A 17054-nucleotide genomic window follows, 5' to 3' on the forward strand; every position below is an offset into this window, starting at 1 on the left:
GGAATAATGTGTTAATAAAAAATAAAACGGGCAACAACCCCAAATGTGCTTTCGTCTGTTCTTTCGAAGTGGTTCTTCCCTATAGTGATCAACCCAAACCACCATCATCCTCCCAGGCTGAGGTACCGCCTCCGCTGCCATCTGGGAACCGCAGAGTCGGCACAGCCCCGTTTAGGATCGCAGACAACCTTATCAGCCTAAGCGCCAACCCCTTCCGCCTATTGAAAACCCAGCTGTCCTGAGAAAGGGTGGGCGCTGGTGTAGACTTGTCCAAATTTATTGCTCACAAGGAACAGGAAGCGGAGGAGGGTGGGGCGCGATAGTTCACAGCCATCATGCTCCCCTGGGGCTGGCCGCCGGGGCCCTGCAGTCGGGGAGGCGGTCTGCGTGGCGCTCCGGGAACCCCCCGCCCCGCGAACACGCGAACACACACACACACACGGACACTCACACAGGCGCGGACACTCACACAGACAAATAAATACGGCCGGACGGCGCCGAGGGGCAGCCCAACCCATCTCAGTAAAGGGACTATGGCGGCCCCTACAGGCCGCACGAGGGCCTGGTCGTCCCGCGCGCAGGCTGGGGGCGCGGGGGCAGCAGAAAAGCTGAGGACTCCCCGACGGCGGCGCAGCCTCAGCTCAGCACGCAGCGTTCGCGCCGGCTCAGCTGCCGGCTCAACTTGCGGCGCCGCTGCTCCAGGCCGCGCTCCAGGCGTTCGTCCTCCTCCAGCGCGCTAGGAGGGAACCGGTGCAAATCAGCCCTAGCTAGCGGCGTGCCAGGCCCAGCACTCCTCGGGAGTTGCGACCCGAGACGCTCCCTGGCCCCCAGCGCGGCCCCACTTACATCCGCTCTTTGTGGTCCAGGTCCCGGACCAGCTCGTCGCGCTGGTTCACCAGCGACACCAGCTCCTCCAGCAGAAGCTGCTCTCGGTGCTGCTGCGCAGCCGTTTTCAGCCAGTCTGAGGGTGGAGGAAGCAGAGGGTCAGGAGGCGCCCGCCCCTGCCCGGTCCTGGGCCCCAGCCCCTAAGGCCCCATCTCCCACCTGGCCCCCATCTCCCACCTTCAATGGCCAGCATGGACCGTAGCTCCCGGCTCAGCAGCTCAAATCTCCTCTCCAAGTCCTGCTCCTCCATGCTGGGGGTTGGAGGGGGCGGTGGTGCCAGGTCAGGGAAAGGGGAATCGAGGGAGGGCCCAGGGCTGCGACCACTCCCTGGCCCCCATCCCACTTCCCCACCAGTTCCTGCAGAGGGCTGGGCTGAGGGCAGAGCTATACCCTGGAGTGATCTCCTTTGTCCCAACTGTTCCCAATTGCTGCATGTTTATACTGTCTCCTCCCACCCACCTTTGTTTTTAAAAAATAACCCAGTGGGATTATTTGCATGAACATTACTCATAAACAGCAAGTATTAAACTAAAGTTATTCTGAAAAATTCAAAATGCAAAAGGGAGGCTAAATGCCTCGATCACTCAGGATTGCAGAGGTGATGATGGCCAGAGTGGCTGCTGACCCCACTTGGGAAACCAACTCAGACCTCTCTGGGCCTGGGTTTTCCTGAGGAGCAAGGTCAAATTGGGGCACTCAGCCCCAACCTGCCTGTACCATATTTTTCTCTCAGTAGTAAAAATAGTACCAATTTAAGACGTATACACTTCATACAGCAAATTAGAAAAAAAATTAAGATGGCTGAGCAATTTTTCAATAAGATCTTCGTAGAAAAAAGAAAGCAGTGAATAGCCCTAACCAAAGTAGTGGAGGTTCCATGCTCTGTGGGCTCTGGGTGGCTAGGGGTGGGGCACAGACAGTGAGGAGCCGGCACTTACAGTAGCTGCAGCTGGTCTTGTCTCCGGATGAGAGCGTTCTTCTTGTTGACCAGTGTGAACCACTCCTGGATCAGCACCTCCTCCTGCAGCCTGTTGGCACCTGAACCGGGCCAGGAGAGTCACCAGGCCTGCCACTGACCCTGGTGTCAGGAGCAGCACAGCTGGGGCTTGGGGAGGAGGCCTGCTCCCTTGCGGCATCCCAGAAGCCAGAGCTGTGCCTCCAGCAAGCCGCTTCTGGGCTCAGGGCCTCAGCGTGCCGGGTTGTGAATGGGGATGATGACCCCAGCCTTGCCTCCTCCCACGGTCAGGAAGGCTGCAGAGCTGAGCAGATCTGGTGGTGTGTGTTGGGAAGAGGGCTGCAGATGCCCGTCCTACCTGACTCCATGAGGCTCCTCAGCTGAGTCTCCACCTCTGCTGCCCGCCCGTCTATCTGCTTCTGCTCCTGTTCCAGGGCCTGCAGTTCTGCGCACACATACTGACTTGTGTCCTGGAACCGTTGCTGGCGGGGAAAAGGGGAGCTCAGGCCAGGCCCCACCTAGGAAGTGCCCAACCATCAGCTCCTCCCACCTCAGCCCACCTTACCAGTCCAGCTTCCTCCCCTGGGCTTGGGGGTGGCTCCTCCAATGTTGTACTCCCACCTGCAGACAGAGACCAGGCTAAGGCACCCCCAACTGACACCTGCCTCTGGGAAGACGTCCCCCGCTCAGGATCTATGAGTAGCCTGAGCTGAGCTGGGTCACCACCCCTTCAAAACTACTCACCTGGGGGCTGCTGCAGGGTTGTGGCTGTGGGTGGGCTGGAAGCAGGGCTGGGATCAGGGCTCAGGCCTTCCTGTGGAGGAAGGAGACCGTGAGGGCTTAGAGAGTTTCCCCAATTCCACACTCGGTCCACCCAGATGTCTCTCCAGTCTTGCGTGCACAGCACTCCACACCCACCCCCTCTAGGGAAAGTGCCTCTTCAAGGGCAGGCTACAGCCTTCACCTCCCTGGCCCTGTGGTCCTGGGCCAGTCCACTCCCACTCCCTGAGCCTCATCGTCCTTGTTCCTGGGGTCTCACAGGGCTTTGGTGAGAGTTAGGGAGGAAAGGCTATGAAGGGCCTAGCTGGGGCCTCTCCTTCCCTCTCTTGCCCCTGTGTCCATGGAGTTCCCTCAGGCTATCTCGGATTCCCATCGCCTCATGCTGGCATCTCCATCATGGCTAGGGGCCCACACGGTGACACACCCAGCGGGCCTGATGTGGTCATCCTGAGCTAGCACCTCCATCTCCTGGCCAAAAGGGGGCACCCTCCCACCTTATCAATTCCCAAGTCTGGAGACTTCTCCACTTCATGTAACACTCAAAACAGGGCAGGTTGGCCAGACCTACAAATTTTAGCCTGGAAGGACAGGGCTGGCCACGGATGTGCCCCACCCCTGGAGACTCGCTGGGACTGTCAGCCCTGGGAGCTCCCAACTTTCAGCTCAGCTGATAGCCTGGCCCCCTTGATGGCTCCTGCTCTGGCCACCTTTCTAGGTCACAGGGCAGGGAGAAGAGGCTGAGCCACCCCACTGTCCACGCCACCCTGTAGCTGTCTGAGAGGCAGCCCTGGACTCCCCTGGCTCAGGTGCCATCCTCTCTGGCCTGGTAAATCAGTGGCCTCCTCACCAGCTACCATCCATGCCCTGCCTGCTGACTTTACCCTAAAGCCACAACTGACGGGTCTTCCTAAAACCTCCACACCTACTTCAGCCCCTAGCCTCATTGCCAAGGCCAAGGCTCAACTCTCACTACCCCGAGCCCCACCCAGATGCCACCCTCCAGCCAGTCATAGACTTTCACTTCCCCAAATAGCTTCCTCAGCCTGGAGTCTGCCGGACACCAACTTGACCTTCATGACCCAGCTCATCTCCACCTCCTCCAGAGGCCCTTTCAGGCTCCCATGATACTTTCTGTCTCCCTCCCTGAGCTTCATGCCAGCCTGAAGAGCCTCCTGAGCCCCAGGCTGGGCAGATGCTCCCTCCATGGCTTCCCCCATCACAGCTCCAACCCCCCACCCACCCTGTCATGACTGTTAGTTACCCGTCTCCCTGACCAGAAGTAGCCCCTGCAGACAGGGTAGGGCCCAGACAATGCATTCAGGGTACACTGATTAATAATAATGGCTGACACCGATTAAGCATTCATGTGGTGAACACGTGCATGCATTGGCTCATTTAGTTCTCCCAACAACCATGGGAGGCAGGGACGACTACCATCCCCACTTTACAGATGAGGAAACTGAGGGCTAGAGAAGAGGCTTATACAGGGCCTGGCCTACAGCCTAGGGCTGTCTAGTCCAAAGGTTTGTTCCCAAGCTTGGCCATCAATTTGCTGTTTGTCTCTGGGCTGGGACTCTGTTTGGATCCTTGAACACAAAACGGGGAGAAATCCCAGCCCTGAGTAACCTGGGGTTGCAGGTACTCAAGAAAGGCATCTGGGGAAAAACACAGCTTCCTTTTTAGAGGACACCCCTAAGTGGTGCCTCAAGGCCACTTTGTAAAGAACTTTCATACATTTATTTATCTCTCATCCACAGGAAAAGAGCACAGAGAGGTTAAGTGCCTTTACCAGGGTCACAGAGCCAGTCAATAGTGCTGGGCCCAGTAGAGGGCGCCATTTAAGAGTTCAGGCTCAGAACCTGTATCAACTCCTTTGCCTCTCTCTTCATCAACCTGAGCCTCAATGTTCCCACCTACAAAATGGAATGGTCATTCCCTGGAAGGGTCATCCTGAGGAGTCAATGAGGGGTTGTGGGGGCAGGCCAGGCACACAGCAAGAGCTCAAATGCCAGGGCATGCAGAGGCAGGAGAGTACAGAAACCCCAACCTCAGCAGCAGCTGAGCTTACTCACACCAGCCCTGATGGGAATTCCAACACTTCCTCATGTCTGACCCAAATTCCCCTTTCTACACCCTTATGTGTGGCCCCTCCTCCAGGAAGCCTTGCTGGGCTGCACCAGAGGCATGCTGCCCTCTTCATAGCAGCGCCTCAGCCCCACCCCAGATTCAAGTTTCCTGTCTTCATCCCATTCCAGGACTTTGAGAACTCCCAAGGGCAAGGACAGGTCCAACATTCTCCCACTGAACACATGAAGGGTGGGAGTGACAAACGAGGAGTCCCCTCCAGTCCCATGGGTCAAATATCTCCTGTGGGACAAGGGCCGGCGGGGGATCTGGCTTAGAAGGACCAGATGCTGCGACTTGGCCCAGAAGACTGTAGGATGGAGCCTCCTCTTTAAGATTTAAAGAGCCAATTACACACATTAATAAGGCTGTGTCCAGGGACCAACAGACAGGCCGGGGGTGGCTGTGTTCCTCCGACTCCTGTCTATCACATCTCCTATGGGTGCCTCTGGGGCCCTCCCTGTCAGTCATCACAGGCTCAACGCTGAGTCTCTGGCCCTGCACTCAGGATGCCTGCTCCCCAAGAGGGTATCATCACTGCTTGCGAACCTCACAGGAGATGCCCGGCAGGTCCCTACATGAGACTTGAGCTTTCCTATTGCCACATTTTTTCTTGTGTGGGTCCCTACACTTGAAAACCACCACTCCCATTTTTCCCCTGGGAAACCTGCCCATCCTAGGAACCTGGCTCAAATGGCTGCTTCTTCCAGAAAACCTTTGCTAGTTTATTCTGCCCTTTTCTCGGAACTCTGGGGTCATTCTCAGGCAGCTGGAGGACTGGAGTGGCCTGACAGCTGCACCTGCTACCACAGGCAGGACGGTGCAGTGGGTGGAACCCCAGCTGGCAAGCCCATGGCCTGAACTGCAGTGGCTCTGAGTCCTCGAGCAAACCCCTAACCTCTCTGGGACCATCTCTCCTTCAGTGCAGTGACTATGCGACACCCTGGGAGACTCTGACCTGAAACCTGCAGGGAATGGGGGAACATGGGTGCCCAACAGGGTCTCCCATCACCAATCTCCTATTATTACAGAAGAAATTTGTCTCCAGCATCTGGAGTTAAAGACCCAAGTTAGAGAATCTTGGGGCTGGGAGGCCCTGGACAGCCCCCTTGAATATAGAAACCATGCCCCAACTTCCAGGGCAGCTGGTGGCTGCTGGTTGACCAGGGGCCACCTGCCAGGAAAGAAACGCCCCAACCAAAGAGCGCTGAGCTGAGTGCAGATAACCTGGAATGTTCTGGGAACTTTCTACTGCAGCCCATGATTTCACGAACTGGGTGCTAAGCCTAAAACCCACGAGCACATATCCCAAGGCTGGAAGCAAAGGCCAGGACCCTGCCCCTACAGCCGCTAGGGGGCCCTGGAGGGCCTCGTTGTCCTGTGGCCCCTGACAGGGAGCTCACTACCTCTCTAGAAGACTCTTCTGCAAGCACCAGTCAATCGGCTCAGAAAGGTGACTGATCAGAAAGCACCTCCCCGCTCCAGCTGAGTCCCCCTCCCTGAAGCTTCCAGGACCCTGCCAGCTCTGCCCTTGGGGCTCTTCTCGGCCCTACTCCCTACGACCCCTGACCCCGTGCCACAGGAAGGCGCTCACCGCAGCCGTGGTTCCAGCGTCAGGGTCGTCCACCGAGAAGGAGTTGCTGTTCCGTAGCCTCGAGCGCCTCTTCTTTAGCAAGTCGGCGTCGCGCACGTGGGAGAAGGAACCATGCGCCCGGGGCGGGGGTACCGGCCCGGCCTCCCCATTCACTGACAGCCGCCGCAGCCGCACGCCGCCCCCCACACCCGGCGCTCCGGCCCCATTCACTAGCCCCTCCGCTGGGGGCACCAAAGCTCGGGCTCCGGGGCCCTCGGCTGGGGCCTCTGCAGAGCGCACCTCCTGGGAGGCCTCAGTCCCGCGGTCCTTGGAGGCCACCTCCGGGGTCGGCCCGTCCGCATGGCTCGCGGCCTCCTTGGGCTCCTCGGGTGCCTCGGCCCGGTGCTCGCGTAGCCTCTGCGCCAAGCCGCCAGCGTCTAGGTGGTCGGGCGGGTTGGGCTGGGCACTGGCCAAGCGGTACGTGCCGGCGCCGCCGCCCCCCTCCAGCTGCACCAGCTGCAGCTCCTGCCCCGTGCAGAAGGCACGGATCTGGCACAGGTACGTCATGACGATGAGTTTGTCTGGCACCGACAGCAGCACCATGTCAGCTGGCTCCAGCAGCCGCGACACGCCCAGAGCCGCGAAGCCATCGAAGGCCTAGGAACGGTGTGCTTGTGGTTAGCGGTGGCGGGAGTTACCCAGCAACGCCGCGACCTCGCCCTTGACCACCCAGGGTCCCCGCGACCTGCAAGCTACGCTTTGCCTAGTAACGCCCTCACCCTCCTATTGGGAGAACTATAGCAACAGGGCCCGCCCTCGCGTTACCCAGCAACCACACACCAAAGGCTGGTTTTGGAAAAACTATCTGGTGGAAATATGCTTTAAAAAAACAAAATTAAACCAAGGAAAACAAACAATTTAAAAGACCAAAAGGGTAAAAAGTGGCAGAACTTCCAAAAGCCACAGATGAGGCCCACCAGGCCACAAATTCTTCTCCTACAGACAGACGGATCCCATCTTGGACGTAGGCCTGGCTCTAGACCATCTTTCCCTCCAAGCATTGCTCCATCCCCCTCTCACCTGCTTGTTGTTCTGTTTGATGTTAAGTGGATCAAGGGAGGCATAGTCGCTGTGGAGAGAGCAGTGGTCAGAGGCGGCATTCCCACTGCCCTCCTGGCAGTCTCCCCAATTCATTCCCACCCCCTCTGGCAGCTCACATCTTGTCTGGATAGAATCGGTGCAGGATGGCACAGAAAGCCAAGCCGTTGCGCCAGGATGTAGTGAAGTTGGTGACACGGACGCCACGGTAGCCAGCAGTGACTTCCTGGCACCATTCCAGTAGGGACTGGCTGGAGCTGACCAGGGCAGGTTGTGCCTGGCGACACAGGGATGGGCTTAGGAAATGTGAATATGGGACCCTCTGCCCCTGGGCATAGAACAGCGCCAGCTCTGGGTTTGCAGGGGTCACGAGAGACCACTAGCCAGAGCCTTGGGGCCAGGCAAAAGGGTTTCCAGCTCTGGGGTTATCAACCAAGGTCGCCTAAAGGTCAGTGGCCCCCAGGCAAGATCAGAGGTCACCAGCAGCGACACCTCAGGTCAGCCCAGAAAATCCGCTTAGGGATGTCCCGCTCCATGCAGCCCAGGGAAGACAGGGGTCGGGGAGCCAGGGCATCCTGAGAGAGGAAGGGGTGAGGGGGCTCCTTGAAGCTGAGCCCGTCCCACCCCACCCCGATCGACCAGGTGGGTCCATGCAGAGCCGCCGTTAGCTCAGCCTCAGGTTAGTGGGAAGCAAAAGACTGGGCCCTCGGCGGCCCCCATCCCTACCTGGCTGCCCGGCAGCCTCCTGTCCTCTTCAGGCTCCTTTGGGGAAGAGGCCCCTGAGGGCCTGGGCACCCCAGCCCCTGCCCCATTGACCACCTGTGCCTCAGTCGGGCTGGCCTCTGGCAGGCTTCCCTCAGCTTCTTTTTCCTTCTCGGTTCCTGAGACCCCAGCCTCTGCTTCCTGGGCCTCAAAAGTACCAGACTGGTTCTCAGGAGGCCCTAAAACTTCCGTCTCTGTTTCCTGAGCCCCCCAAACCCCAGACTTGGCCTCTGAAAACCCCCAAACCCCAGCCTCTGCTTCCTGGACCCTCAATATTGTAGTCTCTGCCTCTGTTCCCTGGGACCCTAAAACTCCATACTTAGTCACTGGGGCCTTTAAAGCCTCATCTATGAGGGTCCCCAAGAGCCCAGTCTCTGCTTCTGGGTCCCCTGAAATCATAGTCTTATTAGCCTCCAAAACTGTAGTTTCTGTCTGTTGAGTCCCCTGTCCCTCAGCCTCTGCCCTTCCAATCTCTGGCCCTGAGACCCCTGAATCCCCCACCACTTTCTCCATCTCTGGGATCTTTGAACCCTCAGCTGCTATCTCCTGGGTCCCCAATTCCTCAGCTTCTGCAGTCTGAGCCTCAAACCCTGGAACCTGGGAAACCCCTAACTCTGTTTCCTGGGTCCCTGATATCTCAGATTTTATCAATGAGACTTCTGAATCCCTCACCTCTATCTCCTGGGTCCCCAATATCTTAGCCTCTGCCTTCCCAGCCTCTATCTCTGGCACCTCAGAACCTCCTACCTCTGTTTCCTGGGCCCCCAATATTGCAGATTCTGCTTTCTCAGCTCCTGTCCTCAGTACCGCTGAGCTCCCTGGTATCTCCTGGGCCCCCAATATCTCAGTCTCTGCCTTCCCAGCCTCTATCTCTGGCACCTCAGAACCTCCTACCTCTGTTTCCTGGGCCCCCAATATTGCAGATTCTGCTTTCTCAGCTATTCTCAGTACCCCTGAGCTCCCTGGTATCTCCTGGGCCCCCAATATCTCAGTCTCTGCCTTCCCAGCCTCTATTTCTAGCACCTCAGAACCTCCTACCTCTGTTTCCTGGGCCCCCAATATTGCAGATTCTGCTTTCTCAGCTATTCTCAGTACCCCTGAGCTCCCTGGTATCTCCTGGGTCCCCAATATCTCAGTCTCTGACATCCTAGTCTTTATCTCCAGAACTCCTGAACCCCCAGCCTCTGTTTTCTGGGTCCCCAGTACCTCACACTCTGCCATCCCAGCCTCTGCCCCCAGGGTCCCTGACACCCTCACCTCTGTTTTCTGGGTCCCCAGTTCCTCAGGTTCTGCCATCCCAGCAGCCTCTGACTCCAGGACCCCTGATCTCGCTACCTCTGTCTGGGCCCCCAATATCCCAGTTTCTGCTGTCCCAGTCTCTATTTTTGGGAACCCTGATCCCCCTGCTTCTGTCTCCTGGGTCACCCAAACCGCTGACTCTGCCAACCCCGTCTCTGTTCCCATAACCCTCAAATCCCCAGTTTCTGCCTCCCAGACTCCCAGATCCTTAGACACCAACCCCTGGTCAGCTGCTGGTGGGGCCCCCTGGTACCTGCTCACCTGGGGCCTGGTACTTGGTGCTCCAACAGAGGGACCCTGCTCCAGGCGTGTCCCCCCAACACCAGAGGCTCCACCCCTCACCTCTGCACCCTCTCTCCCCTGGCCTGCAGCAGCCCTGACCCCCTTGGGGTCACTGAGATGCCCAGAGTACCCTTCAGGCTCTGCTGGGGGTGGGCTCTGGATTATAGGAGACTCATCCCCGGTCCTGACCCTTATCTTCCCCTGAGATCCCCTTGGAGGGGCCTCAGGTGTCCCCTTGAATCTTTCCTCACACATCACCCCTTTAGCCTCTGGTCCCTTAGTGTCCACATGCCTCACCTTTGACCTCTGCTTGGCATCCACTTGACTAACTTCTGAACTCTCTTCAGCCTCCCCTGCTCTGACCTCTGACCTCTTAGTGTTCATTCCTCTGACTCCTGACCCCTGCTCAGTGCCCACCCCACTGGCCTCTGGCCTGTCCCCAATGGTTCCCTCCTTAACCTTGGCTTTCTGCCCTCCCAAAGAGTCTCTGCAGCCTCCGTCCTCAGTGCCTGGGCCTGACCTGGCTCCCTGGGCCTCTGTCCCTTCCTGAGGGCTTGCCTGGGCCTGGGTCTCCCCAGCAGAACCCACTCTCGCTGGGGGAGCCCCTGAAGCTTTAGAGGCCTCATTCTTCCCTTGGGGGACTGAGGGCCAGGGGGCATCAGAGCCTTTCCGGAGCCGAGGGGCCGGGGTGGGAGCCATGTCCTGGGCTGGCTGTCTTGAGGACCTGAAGAGAGATCAGGAGGGGGCGTTGGAGGGATTCATTTGGCCCCCCACTCTCAGCCCTAACCCCCACCCTTCAGCTTGCTGGAGCACTGGAAAGGCAGGTTGGTAGGGGGAGTGCAGCATCCTAACAGTGGGCAGGGGAAGGAGGGGCTGGTTCCAAAACTCACCTTGTCTCTGGTGGGGTTCCTGGGGACCTAGGGGCCGCAGGCCCCACCTGGCCCCCTGCTATAGTAGCTGCTTCTGACCCCTGGCCCCGGGAGGCCCTGGCTGGGGGTGCAGGGGCACTCACAGGAGTTGGGCTGGTATCCTCAGCATTAGAAGGGCTGGCAACTGGGGAGGAAGGAAGAGAGGGGGCACTGAGGCCTAGGACCTGTGACTGGAGGTCCAGTCCCCACTCAGCCCCAGCCTGAGCCTCACCTGCCTGCTGGGGCTGTACTCGGCCCTCCTCTTCCTCCTCACAAAGTGTCTTCAGCTCCCGAGAAGGATCTGGGGAAGAGTTTTGGGGGACAGGGTCAGCCCAGATCAGGGCCCTGCAGGTCTGACCCCGTCCGTCCAACGAGCTTGCTGGGCCTACCTGGGAAATGCCCCAGCCTCAGGGCACCGCCCCGGCCTGCGAGAAGAGACAGGCCCATAGATGCAGAGAAAAAGAGAGAGAACAGGACAGACAGAAAAACAGCCTTAACAAGCAAAAGGGAGGGATGAAGAAACTAGGGACTGAGCATGAGGGTGGGTGGTGAGCGTAGTGAAACTGCACAGCAGCCCCTCTCTGCATTTTTGGCCCAGCTATCATAGGGCAGGGACAGAGCTGGGTAGGCACCCACTCAGGGGTGAGGAGAGGGCCAGGGGTACAGGGAGGCATTGGGAACCCATCCCGCAGGACTTAGCTAAGGACCCAGGCCACCACAGGACCAGGGGCCAAGTGTAGATAATCAGGGCTGCAGAGCAGGTTGGGGCTGCCTGGGCAATAGTGAGCTCCCGTCACACGCTGGCCCTGCCCCCACATGGCAAGTGGCTTATGGCCTGGGTCATCACCCACCCTCCGTAGGTCTTGGTGGTCTAAACCCACAGCAGGCTGGGGGACATGAGCCCACCTGGCTGGGGGACATGAGCCCGTGCCTCAGGGGCCCCTGGACCATTAGCTTCCTCCTCGTCACTCTCAGCAAAGTCGTCCAAGTTGCCCACGTCACTAGGCTTCACGCTCATAAGGCTCGCAAGACTCTGCATGTCATCGTCCCTGGGGGTCAAAGGTCAGGAGTGAGGGCTGGGGTCACAGGTTGCAGATTGGGGCCAAGAGGGCAGGTAGGCACTCACGTGGCACGGCCCTCCCGCAGGAGCACCCCCGAAAGGGTGAGGCTCAGCTCCGCATGTACCACCTTCACGGACTTGGCCTTCAGCCGCAGCCGCAGAGGCACTTGGACAGGCACGGGCCCCGCATGGCGGGCCAGGTCCACATCAGCCGAGGCCAGCACCTTCCGCTGCCCCTTAGACTCCTGTGGGCCGGCAGGGAAGGGGTGGGGGAATAAGCACGAGTGCTGCCCAAGTCCCTGAGACCCCAGGCCCCAGCCCACTCCAGTCACTCACATTCTCAATAATAAACGTCCACTCTTTGGCCTCATACTGGTCCACATGGGGGTCCTGGGAGAAAGGGACACTGGTTAGTACAGGGGCTACTGGGGCAGCAGTGAAGGGAGAAGAGCTTGCGCTGGCTTAGGAGGTGCTGTGTTAGGGTCTGCACACACGCTGGTCCATCTTGCCCGGGATGCCCCCAGCTTCTTATCCCGGCTCTCTCTCCTGCTGCATGTGGCGGGTAATTGCAACCTCCTCCAAGGGGACCTCCTGGCCACTCATGCCGAGTAGGCTCCTGCTGCAATTCTTGGTCTCACTCCTCTGTTCTTTACTATTGGGATAGATAACCCACCAGAGGACCCCTGTGGCTGCCTGGGGCTGGAATCGCCCACCCAGTCCCTTTTACGTGGAGGGCTAGACTCACCCTGTAGAGCGTCACGGAGATGTCCACATTTTCAGGTACCATCCACACCACGGTGCCCCGGTATGGGTTCTGGATGCCAGGCTGCCAGCTGTGGGCCTACAACGAGCAGTCTGAGTCCTCTCCCAATCTTAACTCTCCCCTCCCCCTTTGCCCTTTTCTCCAACCTTGATCCCATCTTTCTCTGCATTCTGTGGGTTCTGATCTGAACCTGACTCCACGCCCCCATCAGCCCTCACCTGCTTTACCCACACCCCTTCATTGGCCCCACTCCCAACCTGGACCCCAGTCGACACCTCCCCCACCTTGGAGCAGATGCGTCGGTTCCGCCGGGTCCACACCACCACCAGCTTATCTGGTTGCCTGGGCGGGGTGGGAGAGGAAAGGGGGCTACTCAGTCAGGCCACCCAGCCCCTCTATCTCCTCCCAGGTCTTCCTTCTACCCACAGCCCCCTCCGCCAGGAGAGGCATGGACAGCCCTTTATCTGGGGCCACAAAGAACAGGGTGGGGCTGCTGAGGTAGGGTGGGGCCCAGGGCAGAAGGGCAAAGGCCTCATGTGGGTCAGCAAGGGTTATAAAGGAAGACACAGACAGAGACGTACAGAGAGCAGGCACACGTATAGACAGAGAGCTACAGAGAAACACACAAGGATCCTGAAAGAGACACACGAGGAGAGACACACGTCGAGTAAAAGAAGTCCATTCACTCACAAATATTTGTGGAGTGCATACCATAAACCCAGCCCAGTTTGGGGGCAGAGTAGAGCCAAGGGGAAGCAAGACCCTTCTGGGGCTGAGGAAAACAGAGGTGGAACAGTGCCAATCAAAAAGGAAAATAACAAGCTGACTTCAGGGAGCGGGAGAGAGCCACCTGGGTCTCCTTGAGGTCTGGTGTGGGAGCAGAGACATGGGTCGGGGAGGAATGGGCTGTGTGAGGGTTTGGAGGAGGGCTCCAGGTAGAGGGAGCGGTAAGTGCCAGGTCTGAGGTTGAAGTCAGAGTGAGGGATAGATGGTAAGAGGTGGTCAGAGAGGCAGAGGGACAGCTTATTAGAGACCCTCCCGCGGCTTTCCATGCCCAATCCTTTGCTGGGGTTAGGGACCCCGAGAGTCAGCCATGCTCTCCACCTCTCAAACCCAGAGCCCTGGACCCTAGCTTTGCCGGGACCCTGTCTCCCCTGAGGGGCATCAAGGAAAACTTCCAGAAGGTGATATCTAAACTGAATAGCATCTGCCGAGGCAGATTAAGAGAGGCAGAGATGTGAGGGGACAGAGACAAACTGAGAAGAAAGTGGCCTGCACAGGACCCAGTCCCAAACACGGAACACATGGCTGGGCCTGGGAGGGAGAGGGCACCTTTGGGTTAGAGGGTCCAACTGCTGCCCAGGAGGGGGGGATGGTTGAGGGGACCATCAGGCCGAGCGCAGCATAAGAGCCCTCCTTGCCTGTACCCAGTCCCATGCCAGGACACTTGGATTCACCCAGTTCACTGCCTTTCTGGAGGCGGAGCCAAGATAAAATGGCTCTCCTGTCAACCCCCGAGGATGCTGAGGACCAGAGAGGTTCCGGGCCAGGCAAGGTCACATAGCTGACCCTAGGTCCCTCTGGCCTGGAGCCAAACTCCCCTCCCCAACCCCAAATTGCAGCCCATAGCTGACCAAGGGGATCTATGGGGCCTTCCCAGAAAGGGGAAGTAGAGAAGGGGTGACTAGGGAGGGCGGGGCCTGGCCAGGCAGCCTGACTCAGGCTGGGCACGTCCTCCTGGGGAGATGGGACCTGGGCAGAGGCAGCTTCTTAGCCTGGGCTCCAGGCTCAGAAGCCCAGAAGGTGCTGCCTGTACCCCGTGACTCAGATGAATTGACGTTGCCCACACCCTCTGCCTGCTCTCCAGGACCAGGCCTGCTGTCCTCCTGGCCTCACCCAGGATGCAGGGGTGGAAGGCAGAAGCCAGAAGCCACAGTTCAAGTAACAACCCTGTGCTGTGTTACCCCAGCCAGACCCTGACCTCTCTAGGTCTTGCCAAATGGAGTGAACAGCCCTCTGGCGGGCTCGGTCAAGACCAGAGGTATGGCAGCTACCCAAGTGACCCCAGCCTCCTTTTCACCCTCCTCCCACTGGACCCCATGGTCCCTTCCTGCCCCGGCAGCCCTTCCTCTTGGGAGCCTAAATTTAGCCCCTGCCTGGCGGGTGAGGTCCCCACAGCTGTGCCCTAATCCAGCCAAGGGAAGCTGACACCCATGAGCACATATATTTAGGGTGTGACGCAGGGGCCTGGGCAGCTGCAATGGGGACATGTGAACAAGATGCCCCTGGGCTCTTCAGCAGTCCAGGCTGGGTCTGCACCCCCTTATCTCTCCCCACCCCACCACCTTGCCCATGCCAGGCGTCTCCTCCCCGACCCACAACCTCCTAGGCCCTCAGGCCCCTTTAAGCCGCTCCCCGCCACCTCCCTCCTTATTCCTTCCAGTGCTCAGTTTCCCCTTTTAAGGACATTGTGGAGATGAATCCAGCCTCCCAGAGCCCAGTCTGGCTGAAGGGGGGTGGGGGGATGGGGGATGTTCCTCTGGCTCAACAAGTGGGGGGGAGGGGGAGCAACATCCTTGTTCTGCGCTCAACTGAGGTCCATGGAGGTTTCTGTCCCAGCCCTTCGGCCCACACACCTCAAAACTTGTTGCCTTTCCTGGTGCTACCCTGAACCACCCCTCTGGCCAAAAACATGAGGCCTCCCTTCCCCCGGCCCTGAGCGCAGCTGAGGGAAGTGTGGGCACAGACAGATTCTCGGTCCGGAAGTCCTAACCTCCACTCCCCCAAAGCTCCGACATTCCCCAACTCTAGGGGTCCCACAAGCTGCAAGGGCCCTTCTGACTCTCTGTGCCTGGGATACCAGGGCCCAAACTGGGGTAGGGGCCCCTTTAGCCATTGGGCTGGGAGCAGGGTTCTCTCAGGCTCCAAAGGCCGGACGGGAGTCCAGCCAGTCTAGGGTATCCCCCAAGCCTCCCTCCCACTCACCATTTCTTGGTGCACTCCACTACCAGCTCGTGGTAACAGGCCACAAACTGGAACTTAGCGGCCCGCTTGCCCACGCGCTGCAGGCGCTTCCACACCGAGGTCATGGCCCCCGCCGCCCCGCCACCCGCTCCTCAGACCCGAAGCTCCCGATGGCTCGCGACCGCTGGCTCGGCCCAGGTCCCCATGGCCTCCCGGGTTCCTAGCCGCACAGTCCGCCCCGTCTGTGCAGAGGTGTCCGAGGCTCGGCCCCGGGGCTGCTGTCCCCGCCGCCGCCGCTGGGGCACGCCTGGTGGTCTGGCTGAGTCGGCGGGGTCGCCTGGGGAGCGTCGGGTCGCAGGAGCCCTGAGTGGCGACCGCGCCGTTTCCTGGAGCCGCACCCCCGTCGGAAGGCGGGCGGGGCTCTAGAGAGGGCGGGGGCCGGGCGGGAGTGCGGGGGCGGGGCGGCAGGGCTTCCGGGGCCTCGCGCGGCGATTGCAGGGTGGTGGGGACTCCACGACCACAGCACCAGTTGGTTGCGCCCCGAGGCGGGGTGGATGCGCGTGCCTGAGAGAGAGCAACCAGCAATTTGGTGAAGCCCTCGCAAGCGCTGCCAGGTCTGCCTCCCTTCCTGGCCCGCAGCCTTGGGGGATACGTACTGGTGGTCCCCTTTCACAGGTTGGGAAACAGAGACCCAAGAAAGGGACGAGACTTACTCAGTGTCACAGTGCGTGTGCGGGCCAGAGCTAACTGTCCTCAACACTGGGGTGGCAGACTCCTGTTACCACCCCATTTTAACCAGAGTCAGGACCAACCTGGGTGGTTCTACGTGTGGGCACCCTTTTGCCAGTTTTGGAACCTGATTCCTTAGCTGTCAGGTAGGAAGATAATCCCAATGTCACAAGCAGCTGGACGTTCAAATCCTGACTTCCAACAAGTGTGTGACCTTGGGCAAAGCACTACCACTCTGAGCCTCAGTTTCTACCTCTGTTAAATACAAATAACAATAGTTCCACCTTGTACACAGTCATTGAGAGAGTGAAACCTTGGAAATTTGTATTTGTACAAGGAAACCTTGCATTTAGTATGGAACCTGGCTGATTTTGTGAGGTTTCAAGTGGAACCCGTTATCATGGATGGGAAAGTATGTGTGTGTTTACTCTCTCTCCCTGGGAAGCCTGCCCAGGGCGTTCCCTGCTCTGTTCACACCTAGATTAGAGCCCTGTTGCCTATCCACCCGCCCTGCAGGTATCAGGCTCAAAGTTAGAGAACTGTCCTAGGGCAGCACAGCAGCCCCGTTTCCTCCCTGACAGCAACAACGCTATGCAAGGTTTGTGAATGGACGGTGGCCTGGTGCTTGATAAACACTCGGTTTGAACAGGAGTCTGATCTGGTGGGATTGCTAGCCGAGTTGTCTCCAGAAGGCAAGTGACTAAAGCAGATCATGGGTATGAGCAGCCTGAAAACCTAAGTGTGTAACTTCCAGGCCTTTTTTTTAGTCTCTGAAGTTGTGGGGTCGTTTGTTGTGTGTGCAGGTGGAGGTCTGAGCACCCATCGTCCCCAAATGTGCAGGTTTCCTCCCGTGGGCCTGACACCCGGGTTTG

At 58.8% G+C, this 17054-nt stretch overlaps 1 protein-coding gene across 13 annotated transcripts; it reads right to left on the reverse strand.

Annotated features, from left to right (window-relative positions):
* Window positions 1-45: 45 nt before the first annotated feature.
* Window positions 46-15858, reverse strand: EHBP1L1 (EH domain binding protein 1 like 1). 13 transcript variants are annotated; one of them, XM_081062238.1, is made up of 21 exons: window positions 15475-15855; window positions 12774-12831; window positions 12472-12567; window positions 12063-12116; window positions 11793-11971; window positions 11573-11715; window positions 11056-11091; window positions 10899-10967; window positions 10649-10811; window positions 9738-10482; window positions 8142-8318; window positions 7535-7692; window positions 7398-7446; window positions 6339-6974; window positions 2585-2654; window positions 2406-2461; window positions 2199-2322; window positions 1824-1923; window positions 1063-1136; window positions 847-961; window positions 46-736 (listed from the first exon to the last, which is right to left on the reverse strand). In XM_081062238.1, the coding sequence occupies exons 1-21, from the start codon at window positions 15576-15578 to the stop codon at window positions 637-639; spliced, it is 3306 nt and encodes a 1101-aa protein (XP_080918364.1). In that variant the 5' UTR covers window positions 15579-15855; the 3' UTR covers window positions 46-636. The 13 variants fall into 13 exon arrangements, with proteins under 13 accessions (XP_080918364.1, XP_080918367.1, XP_080918366.1 ...); XM_081062241.1 differs by lacking the exon at window positions 11056-11091 and having other exon boundaries at window positions 10317-10482; XM_081062240.1 differs by lacking the exon at window positions 11056-11091.
* Window positions 15859-17054: the final 1196 nt, after the last annotated feature.

Source organism: Rhinolophus hipposideros (genome assembly GCF_964194185.1).
Source record: "Rhinolophus hipposideros genome assembly, chromosome: 10".
Lineage (NCBI taxonomy): Eukaryota > Metazoa > Chordata > Mammalia > Chiroptera > Rhinolophidae > Rhinolophus > Rhinolophus hipposideros.

Coding starts and splice junctions, on each gene's coding strand:
- EHBP1L1 (XM_081062232.1), bottom strand. CDS start 15,578: ATGACCTCGGTGTGGAAGCGCCTGCAGCGCGTGGGCAAGCGGGCCGCT. Junction 10,483..10,648: donor GGAACCCCACCAGAGACAAG/GTGAGTTTTGGA, acceptor ATCTCTCTTCAG/GTCCTCAAGACAGCCAGCCC. Junction 2,655..6,338: donor ACGCTGGAACCACGGCTGCG/GTGAGCGCCTTC, acceptor CTTCCTCCACAG/GAAGGCCTGAGCCCTGATCC.